The 11,464-nt window shown below is 45.9% G+C and overlaps 1 protein-coding gene across 1 annotated transcript; it reads left to right on the top strand.

Moving 5' to 3' along the window:
- The first annotated feature begins 813 nt into the window (after positions 1-813).
- PDCL3 (phosducin like 3) lies at positions 814-9,717 on the top strand. The gene is made up of 6 exons (XM_081254948.1): positions 814-948; positions 3,032-3,161; positions 5,860-5,950; positions 6,138-6,281; positions 7,244-7,452; positions 9,345-9,717. The coding sequence occupies exons 1-6, from the start codon at positions 943-945 to the stop codon at positions 9,485-9,487; spliced, it is 723 nt and encodes a 240-aa protein (XP_081111074.1). The 5' UTR covers positions 814-942; the 3' UTR covers positions 9,488-9,717.
- Positions 9,718-11,464: the final 1,747 nt, after the last annotated feature.

Consider the following 11,464-nt stretch of genomic DNA (forward strand, 5'->3'; position numbering starts at 1 on the left):
AAGGAGTTAGCTAATGTTAAGAATCCTTATAAATGATTAAATCAAAGCTCCTTGCCTTCAAGGAGTCATTTGATTCACTTTATATCAATGGTTGTGTATATTAGCAACACCTGAGGATCTTTAAGAAAATAATCAGTTCCAGGTCCCATTGCTAGAGATTTAATTTGGGGATGGAGCCCCAGGGTAGCTGCAGTTTGGGAAGGCTCCCAGGTGGTTCTAACGTAGCCAAAGTTGAGAGTCCAAGCCTACCCTACATTTGTGTGGGTCTGTGTTACCTGTGTCTGCTTAAGCTGCCAGGAGGCGGCCACTTAGCTCAGATGTGCAGGGAGGAGTATTGCTTTCTTAACTCAAATTCCGAGTGCTGCATACACAGAAGCCTGGGGCTCAGCCCCTGTATCTTACAATTCAGTTTGCTGAGTTCTACTCGGTACCTCCAGTGTGCCCCGCAAAGGGCTAAGCACTTCTGCAAATATAAAACGCCTGAGGCTCAGCCAGGTGAAGAGACTTTCACCTTTCTGTTTTAGGTAACCCTGCATCGTTTTTAGTTGTAACACTGAATCACTGAAACGCGTTTCTATTGCTAACTTCTTGGGCAGAGACCTCAGACACCTTCGAGCCCGCGGCGGACGGCCCCTCGACCCCAGGGCTCCGAGGCCGAAGACCGGCCCTAATACGGTAGCGCCCGGGGATTGGCTCAGAGTCACACTTGTAGGCGTGTCCTGCCTCGCGCACGCGCACAGCTTCCGCGCCAGTCTCTTGAGAAGCGGGCTCAGGCTCAGAGGAGAGAGTTCGCTTCCCGCTAGCTCCGCCCAGCTCGCTCCCGGGGGGCGGGGCGAAAGCCGGGCTGGGAGAAGAAGCGGGGCGGCGGCTGCGCGCGTGCGCGGAAGAGAGCTGAGGGGCGGGTAGGCCGCTGCCGGCCGGGCTCGGAGGAATTGTGAGAAAATGCAGGTGAGTAAGCCCGGGGGCGTGACGTCTGGAGGCTGCGGCCGCTCGTTTGCCCCGCTGGGTCCGCGCCGGCGGCCGGCGGTCCTTGCCGGACCTGTGGGAAGCGCCGGGCCCCGCAGGCACGGGGAGGCCACGCGAGACGAGGCCGGCGCAGGCGCGGTGCAGACGGGCGGGCGTGGTCCCGCGGGTCCGCGGGCTGGGCGTCCCCACGCCGTGTGTCCCACTCCGGAATCTCAGCCCTGGGGGCTGCCTCTCCTTGAGCTCGTCTCCCGTGCGGCCTGCGAAGGCCTCTCCGGGTCTTACCTGACAGTTACTTCCTACTTGTTAACTCTCTTAGCGAGCACCTGAGCAGGTGCGTTGTGGACCCCTTCGCGGATGGAAGCTGAGGCTTGGACGAGTGGAGGGTCCCGCCTGGGGGCCGGGATGTCCCATAACATAACCCGTGTTCTGACTCCACCCAGAGCAGGGTGAGGGGTTATTACACCCGCCCCCCAACGTTGGTGTTCAGGTTGAGGTGCGCCCCCTCGGGACTCCCTGGCTTCCAAAGCTCAGCCCGAGGGTCCCGCAGCCCAGTTACTTTCCATCTTAAAATGGATAAAACCACATCCCCCAGTTTTGTTCTTTCATTGTATCAGGAATTTGCTAATGGAATTTGACTAAAACCCACGGAAAAGTGGGAAAAAAGGACAACGTGGAAATAGATGCTTTTATGAGAAAATCTCTGACAACTCAGTTTGGTCACTGTTGAAGGACCCTTCTCCAGAGGTCATTCTGCTGCCTCCCAGAGCTCCCTGTGGCCAGGAATCTCTGACTCAGTGGCAAAAGGGAAATGGAGTTAGTATGGGTTTGGTTGGGGGCTGGAGAGATGATCATCTCCAAATCCAGTGCGTCTGGTGAAGAGGAAACTCAGGGCTGCCCTGGCCTCCTTTGCATTCTCTGTCCTTCAGGTCCCGGCTTAAAAACGTCACCTCCTTCCTGACCACCCTGTGGAAAGGATTCTGTTAGTTTTTCTTTTGACATATTTCAGCAAGACTGGGACAAGGAGCTGGGGCTGGAGCCTGGTTATCCCAGTGCCCTTTCCACAGCTCCCCGGGTTCATATTCCAGACCAGGTCCGTTAGCAGTCTTCCTGCCAAGCGGTGCCAGACCAGGGTTTGGGCAGCTGGGCTCTGGAGCTAAAAGCCCACTTCGACATTTATCCTTCTCACATTTGATCCTGGTAAATTTGACTTGTTCCAGCCTGGCGCTGTGGCTGTCCCAGGCTTGTGAGGATTAGGTAGATACAGGTAAAGGGCTTCGCAGGGTCCCAGCACCTAGGACTCAGTAGGCGTCAGCCGCTGTGAGCTCTTCCACGGGGTCTCAGCTCTTCCTCTCGGGTTTGGCCGTTAGAGAGTCAATCAGGCTCTTTTCCCTCTGATTTTCCTGCAGCCACTCGGGACTTTAGGATGCTTGATCTCTGCACTCAGGCCCTTTGCACAGGCTGGTCCCTCTGCCTGGAAAGTAATTTCCTAAGTTTTCACTCGTCTTTGTAGTTTCGTCTCACCCTCCAGTCATGGTTAAACGTCACCTCTTCTGCAAGAACGTCCTTGGCCATCCTGTGGAATGCAGGCCCCCTGGAACTCTCTAGCTCAGCAGCCTGTTGGTCATTGCATTTGCCATAATTTGAAATATATCTCTTTGTATATTTAATTATTCATTGCCTGTCTCTTCCTCTCACCTGTAAAATAGATGACTTTGGCATTCACCATGCTTTCTTACCATCTAGTACAATAATTTACATATAGTAGGTATTTAATAAATATCTGCCGAGTGAAGCACTCCAAGTCATTAATGAAAATACCAGAAGCCAGGTCAGAGCCTTGCTATTAGCACTGATGCCGATCTGCACATCATAGCCTGATTTTTACCCCAAGACAGGAAGATTGGAACAGGGGTTGTGGGTCTTTTGACACTTTCTCAGAAATAGGCCACAGAATAGTTTGGTGTGAATTCCCCTTCCCACCACTTTCCCATTTGACCCCTCCTTACCCATGGCGCCCTCCACAGTGGACTTGGCACTCATGGTATCCTTGGTCCACCGGCTCTAGGACCCCAATGCAGACACCGAGTGGAATGACATCTTACGCAAAAAGGGCATCTTGCCCTCCAAGGAGAGTTTGAAAGATCTGGAGAAGCAGGCAGAAGAGGAGGAGCAGCGGGTCCTTCAGCAGTCCATCGGTGAGCGCGCCGATGCTCTTTATTGCGTGTCTGTCTGCTTAGGAGACAACCTGCCAAGCCTCTAACTGCTTTGGTAGAAGGATCCTCTGAGCAAGAGCTGGGAGCCAGGGATTGGAGTGCTGAGCTGGATGCTGCCTTTGGGATCTCAGGCGGGTCACAGGGCATCTCTGGCTTCAGCTTGCTGGGCCATAGAATTAGGGGGACTTCAGAGGCCCCCTCCTTTTCCACAGTTCCTCGTCGGTGTCGGATGAGCACGTGATAACCCTGAGGAAAGTATTTCCAAGTCTTGACTTTCCTGGTCTGTGATTCACTTTGGATAATGTCATGGAAATCTGCTCAAAAGTTTTTAGTGTTTGTATTCTCGTGAGGGTATACTTTATCTTTGTGGTTTGATTACGAATATTAAAATAGCTTGATTTGGGGAAGCATAAGATGTTTGCAGTGTACAGGGTCTAGGAGAGGGGCCTTCTCACATGTAGCTGTATCACCTGAATCGGAATCCCTTGGGGTGCTTGTCCCCCCGCCCCTCAAAAAAACAAACACACACAACAACACGCAGAACCTACTGAAACAGAATCTCTGGGGGTAAGGCCCAGGACTCTGCATATTAAACCAGTGCTTCAAAGAGTTTCTGATTTACACCAGAGTTTGAGAACCATTGACCACAGGGGCTAGGCCTTTTGTCCCCTGTTGACATGTGAGAGCTAATTTAGAGAAGGATTTATTACAAAGCGTTTATCCTGCAAATGTGTACTGAAGGATTGCTGTGTGCTGGGTGTTGTTCCTAGGCAGTAGGGCTTTAGCTGTGCACGGATCAGACAAAACCCCCTGTCCTCTTGGAGCTTACATTCTAGCGGGAGAGACAGACAGTAAATGATACGTGAGTGAAATGTAGGAAGATAAGGCAGGAAGGGGCCGGAGGAGGGGTGAGTATGATTGCAGAAAGGGCAAGAGAGGGCCCCCCTGGCAGTTGAGTAGACCTGAGGGAGGTGAGTGAGAAGTGGAAAGCACTTTCCACTTGGAGAATGGAGGACTCCATTGGAGTTGGAGAATCCGCCAGGAAGCCAGCAGGACTGGGAGGCAGTGGTAGGAGGTGCAGAGAGGCAGCGAGGGCTCGGACCATTAGGACCTCGTAGCTTCTAGTATATGGACCTTGGCTTTGCTGCCAAATGAGGTGGATGTCACTGGAGGTTTGAACAAAGGAGTGATGTGTCCTCTGTGTGGACAGCATCGTCCCGTTGTTGCCTTACTGAGTGCAGACTGTGGGGAGGCAAGGCAGGAAGTGGGGAGACCAGTCTGGAAAAGGCTGCAGTGGTACCTTTGGCAAGTGGTGCCATTGGCTTGGAGCAGCACCGTGGGTGGAAGTGGCCAGATCTGGATGTATTGTGAAGGTAGGACTGACAGGATTTGCTTATGGATCCCATGATGGTGTGAGGGAAGGTAAGTCAAGGATGACTGCAGGGCTCTGGGCTCGAGCGGCCAGAAGGACGGAGTGACCACCAACTGAGATGCGGAAGGCTCAGGGAAGAGCAGGTTTGGAGGTAAGATCAGGAACTCTGTTTGGCACGTGGTCACTTTGAGATTTTTGTTAGACGAATAGAGATGGTAAGGGAGCAGTTGGGGATGCTGTCCCAAGCCAGAGAAATACGGGCTGGAGGCATAACTTCGGGAGTTGTCAGCATGTTGCTGGTATTTAAAGCTGTGAGATGCGGTCAACCAAGGGAGTGGGTATTGATAAGGAAGAAAAGGAGTCCAGTTAGCAAAGGGCCTGAGGGAGGGGCAGCCATAGAGGGGGGAGGAGAGGGGGCCAGAGGAAGGTGGGCTTTTGGGGAGGAGGTGGTGATGGGTTGGGTCAGATGTGCTCATCCGTTGAGAAAACAGAGGTCATTATTGACCTTGATAAGAGCAGTTTCGGGTAGTGGTGGGGTGGGGGTCTGGGGACAAAAGCCTGATGTGATTGATGTCAAGAAGCAAGGGTGTTTATGGCAATAAAAACAAAATACAGATTTTATAGCAGTTGATTAAAAGAAAAGGTAGAGCTGCCTGGCACTCACAAGAGAAGACCAGGGGGTAGCCCTTTCACTCTAGGAAGGGTGTGCTGGGGAGGACCTCAGTGGGTATCGTCCCATCTCCTCAGAAGCATGAGAACTGTTATGCACCTGTCCATGAATCTGTGCTTGAAGATCCGGCCAGGTTAGCTCAGGCAAATACAACTCTCCTCTTTTATAAACTTGGGAAACTTCCCGTTTGTATCCTTATTGTGTGGAGGTAAGAGAGGCAGGCCAGCAGCTGTCTTTTTTTTTTTTTTTTTTTTTTGGGTACGCGGGCCTCTCACTGTTGTGGCCTCTCCCGTTGCGGAGCACAGGCTCCGGGCGCGCAGGCCCAGTGGCCATGGCTCATGGGCCCAGCCGCTCCGCGGCATGTGGACCGGGACACGAACCTGTGTCCCCTGCATCGGCAGGCGGACTCTCAACCACTGCGCCACCAGGGAAGCCCCAGCAGCTGTCTTTTAAAAGCACCCTCCCCTTCTTATTTACTAGTGTAACACCTTAAGTACTTTTTATTTGGGTTTTGGTGGGCTGGGGATCTTTTGGTGTTGCATGCACTCCTTTAGGAAAAGAGTAAAGGGAAGAAAACCAAAATGTGTGTTTGTTCATCTTTTATATTTCTGGTTTCTTGCCAACTCAATGACATTCAGTGAAAACTTATGAAGACATGACTTTGGAAGAACTGGAGGATAATGAAGACGAATTTAATGAGGAAGACGAACGTGCAATTGCAATGTACAGGTTAGTGCCACCCAGAGGGACTGCTTGGCTTTTTGTGTGGCACTAAAATGTGTGTCCTTTGAAACATTAATAAATCTGGCAAATCAGTAAATAAACCTGGACCTTTACAAAGGTTGCTGTGTGAAAGGGGTGTTGTGTGTGTGTGTGTGTGTTTGTAAGATGTCTCTCTCTTCCTTCTGTCGTGCAGGCAGCAAAGACTGGCCGAGTGGAAAGCAACCCAGCTGAAGAATAAATTTGGAGAAGTTTTGGAAATCTCAGGAAAGGATTATATTCAAGAAGTTACCAAAGCTGGTGAGGGCTTGTGGGTCATCTTGCACCTTTACAGACAAGGGTGAGCTGATCTCATGACTGTATTTAAATGTTAATTTGAATTTATATCTTGAACATCTCAGGCTTAATCCACCCAGGAGGTTTTTTTGGTTTTTGGTTTTTTTTGCGGTACGCAGGCCTCTCACTGTTGTGGCCTCTCCCGTTGCGGAGCACAGGCTCCAGACGCACAGGCTCAGCGGCCGTGGCTCACGGGCCCAGCCGCTCCGCGGCATGTGGGATCCTCCCGGACCGGGGCATGAACCCACGTCCCCTGCATCAGCAGGCAGACTCTCAACCACTGCACCACCAGGAAAGCCCTGTTTTTTGTTTTTTTAACTAGTGTTTTTGTTGCTGATTTGCCCAAAAGTTATAGCCTAATTTTTGTCTAAAGACTTTCAAATTAATATGTGACTAATAGGAATGCCTTTGTAACAGTGTAGCAGAGGAGACTTTTTTTTTTTTTAATTGTAAATGAATTCCTCAGTCACTTGTCCCTCTGGAGAAGCTCAGGCATTTCACAATTCCATGTAATGAATCACTCTCGTCGATGGTGAGGATGACCTTTGTGAGAATTGTCCATGGCGAGTGAGGCAGTGGACCCCCGGCACTTCCCACCTCCAATTTTATTCCCATCCTGTGGAGTCTAATGCTTGTGTAGGGAGTTTCTTTGAAGCAGGAAATGCTTTCTGAATCACACATTTTAAGCCTTGAATGCTCTCGCCTATAGAAGAGCAAGACAGTTACCTTTTACATTGGATCTGTGTTTCTAACTTATTCTTCAGTCAAATTAAGTTGGGCTTTGGATTTTGAGTTCCTCCCTTTGCCTAAACATGTTAGAAAGTTTTTTCTAAATGTTACTTCATTTTGGCTGGAGTAGTAGAATCACTTGTGAAGTCATTTTGAGGTTTTATGTAGGGCAGAAGGGTAGTTGAGATTTATTATGTACAAATGGAGAATCACAGGCTTCTGTTTCTATTTTTATAGGATTCCCCTCTGTGCCCTGATAAATCAGCACTTTAGTGGACTTGCCAGGAAGTTTCCTGATGTCAAATTTATCAGAGCCATTTCAACCACCTGCATACCCAACTATCCTGATAGGAATCTGCCCACAATATTTGTGTACCTTGAAGGTGATATCAAGGCTCAATTTATTGGACCTCTGATGTTTGGTGGCATGAACCTGACAATGGACGGTAAGGGCCTCTTTGAGGTGCACGTGGGAGATGGGGAGGAGATGCTTTTGTTGACGAGGGTGCCTGTTTCCTAGACACACGTTAGGATGACTTGTCAGATTCACCTTTGCCCCCATGCGAGTGATTGTAAAAAGGGAAGAAGCACGTTGAATCTGTCATCTTAGACAAGTCATTGGGGGCAGTTACAACTGGGCTCTAGTAATTCTCAGTTAAAAGAGGGCACAATGGACTTTAAAATATTTAATATTAATGTCTGATGTGTTTTATTTGTCCCTACGGTTGAATATGTTCATTTTTACTGGTAGCTCAAGATCACATCATTCATTTCTTGTTTAATTCAGATGAACATTATTAGTGACACATGCTTATATGTATCTACATATGTACAAATGTACATATATATAAATCTATAGAAATTTTTTCTCAGTTGAATAGTAGCTTTTAAATTAAAAGTTTATTCTCCCTCTTAACTCCTGAAGGATATGTTTTTTTTTTTTCTGCCTGTTACACAGGAGGTGTTAAAATACATATGCACACATAACATGAGAGAGAGAAGCTGAGGCCTGCAGGTTTCTTGATAAGTCGAATTCTTTATCTGTTTAGTGAAATAATATGTCCAGCTGTACTTTAGTTAGTAGTCTTTAAAAATGTGTGTTAAAATATGACCTTATATTCTACTTTATGTAACTCTTTATGTAAGATATTCAACTGGGAAAAGTGTAAACATATACATACATACATAGACACACATATATGTTACATCAGTTATGCATTATTCCATTGTTCAGAGGCATATGGCGTTTCAAACTAAATATGGGTTTGCTTCTTATTTTGGTCTTTTTGCACATACCATGAGGGAAGACAGATAGGTATCCAATAATAATTATAGTTTTTATTTCTAGGAAAAGTTTCATTTGAGGATTAGTGAACTTATAAAATAATGATTACTGCATATAAATGAACAGTAACATTAAATACCTTCATTTATACATATGTGTGAATTTAAATATATTCTTAAGAATCAGAAATCTTAAAAAAAATCATTTTTAAGAAATCTGTTGAATTTTTATCACACTGAACCAAGGTACCTAGAGCTGAAAATACTGGTGGAGCACTTTGAATTAACACGATTTCAGTAAAATTGGTGTTCAGATTTTAACAGAAGTTTCTAATTGGTAGAGTATCACTTTAACCAGGCTATTTGTAGTAGAATCTCTCAACTGTCCCTCAGTCCTGCCTGGGGTCTTTTCTGCAGTGGAAAAATACATCACTTGATTGTGCTTCACAAGGTCTCACACCCATGTGGAGTTTCACTGATTACAAGAGCATAAAATACAGGAGCTGAGCCTTTAGTCACTGATTCTTTATTTTCTGGTACTTTTAAAAATTATTACTTGGAACAAATGTATCAGACCTAGGATGTCATCATACACTGAGCCTTTGACTCTAATAGGTTGAGATATTGGACATGAGGTTTAAGAATTTCCTTTTGTTAACTAAATTTAGATTCAATGATTAGAGTGCCAGGAGGACTGTGAAAAGTATTTCCTTTACATGTTTCATGCTGATTTCTTTTCTGGGAAATTGTGCAAGCCGAGAAACTAGCTGTTAGAAGATAGATTTAGTCTCTGTTTTTTATTTTAGTTATCATAGAGGTTCAAATGTATGTAATATCTCATTTGACCTCATCTTCTGAAAAAGTGTTTGCAGGTATTTTTTTCCTTCTTAAGGCTCTGATTTTTCCCTTTCTCCCAGGCACCTTATAAATATGGCCGTCAAATTAAATTGTCATCAAATGTTGATGATCGTAGTTTCTGCTTAGAAAAACACTGTGGCTTGAGGGCCCCATGCAGACTGTGTCTTAGGCGATTTGCTTTTTCTTTATCATGTAGAGTTGGAGTGGAAATTGTCTGAGTCTGGAGCAATCAAGACAAGCCTGGAGGAAAACCCTAAGAAACCCATAGAAGATGTGCTGCTTTCTTCCGTGCTGTGCTCCGTCCCTGCCAGGAGGGACAGTGATTCCGAGGATGACTAAGGCTGCGGCCCTGGTAACCTGATGAGCTTTCTTGATGTGACACATCATCTGAATTTTTTTTAAAAGGACAAGTAGGAATGTATACTTTGGTTTTAGCCTTTTATAATTATGTTTCAAATCTCATAGATCTCAGAAGTAATCATTGCTGGGAATCCTTTTAAATTTCTTGGAACTCTCTTTTTAAATTAATAATATTTCCTTAAGGAAAAAATAAAAGCCAGATATTAGTATGGCAGGTGTCTATGTTTTCCTCACTTGTATTTTAGGTGAGCTGTAAAGCTGTTCACTATTTGTTCACATAAAACTATAAAAGAAGAAATATGGAAGGTTTTTCTTTTTAGTAATGTGAGTAAATTATACAGTGGAAAATGGCAAGGTAAGCTTTGCATTTATATTATTATTTGTTTTTATTCTTTTATAGAGGTAGCAACAGGATTATTAACTCAAGTAAAGGTATAATTGCTAGGAAGAAGTCTTAGTATTTATCCTATTTAGAAGAAATAGGCAATAATTTTTGGGAAACAAATACTGCCTTATCAAAGCAATAACTAAAAGATTCCAATTTACTGCCATTTGGGATAAAATATTTTTTCTGGTTAAAGTAATTTTTTGTCTCAGGCTGTTGAGATGTCAGTCTCAGTTACTGTAAAAGGTCACCTTAAATTCTCTTTTGGAAATAGATATAAGCACACACATAAATAGATAACGTGTATCTCAATCAGTCAGTAAAAAATCTAGCAAGATGTTTTCTGAACCAGAATCCTCTTAGCATTTACCACTTCTTGTCAAATTGACATTAACAGAATAATTAGGGGAACTGTTATTCCCTAATGCTTGTGTTGAGTGATGTAGTACTCAGTGCTGGTTTGAATCTTAAAAGTATGAATCAGAGAGGGTGCAAAGTTCCTTCAGATTATTGTCGTTTATTTTTGCCGTAATTTGGAAAATAACAAGCAGCTGTGACCCATTTGATCTGTCAGAATGATCTGTGTTAGTGACTTTGTTTTTCTACACATGAGAGCCAGCACTGCTGATGAAAACATACTCCATGTCATAGTCTTCCTTGAAGGGTTTCTCATGAAATTTTAGTTGCAGGGTTGAAATAAGCTTGGTCAGTTCTGTCACTCTTCTACTGGTCCCATGGGTTAGATTTTCTGTTGTCAGCTGCCATCAGAGTGAAGTGCGGTGGTGCAGGCGTGGCTGCTGCATTGGCCTGAGGGCTGCGGGGCACACGACTCCCGGGGGAGAGAGCTGTGCCTGAATGTGGTCGGGGGCTGCGGCCACCGTGACAGGGCAGCAGACTTCGTTCCACTGCGCAGCTCGTACAGGGTGTGATTCTCTACATATGCTGCGCCACTTTGATCTGTGTTCCTGTGAAATCTTGCCTCCATGCCAGACTCGGGCACTTGGTTTGCGCTCAAAAGCTCAGGTGTCCATGGACTTGGTTGATGAGCTCTGTCTGGCCACATGGCTCTCAGGCCCCAGGAAGCTGTTCAGTCATTCTGACTGAACTTGATTTTTTTTTTTAATTAGTTTCTGCTTTATAACAAAGTGAATCAGTCATACATATACATCTCTTCCCACATCCCTTCCCTCATGCATCTCCCTCCCTCCCACCCTCCCCATGAACTTGATTTTAAAAGGGGGAGAGAGCAGCATGTCTGTCCTAGAATTAGTATCGTGATTTCGAACCTGTTGTGCAGACTTCTGCAGGTTAGTTAATTCTGGGAGACTTCGCTGTGTTACTTACCATTAACTTCTTTCTGTTTCATTTGGAGCATTTGTGATATGGTAGGGGTGATACAGCCTGGCTCTTAAGCATTGAGTTTGTCTCATTCCACAGCAGAAACACACAGCGACCAGGGAACACTGGCAAGAAAGATCCTGAGATTCTGTCTCCTGGTGTTGGCAAGAAAGGTGTATGGGGAAGGTTATGGAACAGGTGCTAGGAAACCCTTTCTAGGATTGGTGAGAAGT

The sequence above is a fragment of the Mesoplodon bidens genome (genome assembly GCF_964165515.1).
Source record: "Mesoplodon bidens genome assembly, chromosome: 14".
NCBI classification, from domain to species: domain Eukaryota; kingdom Metazoa; phylum Chordata; class Mammalia; order Artiodactyla; family Ziphiidae; genus Mesoplodon; species Mesoplodon bidens.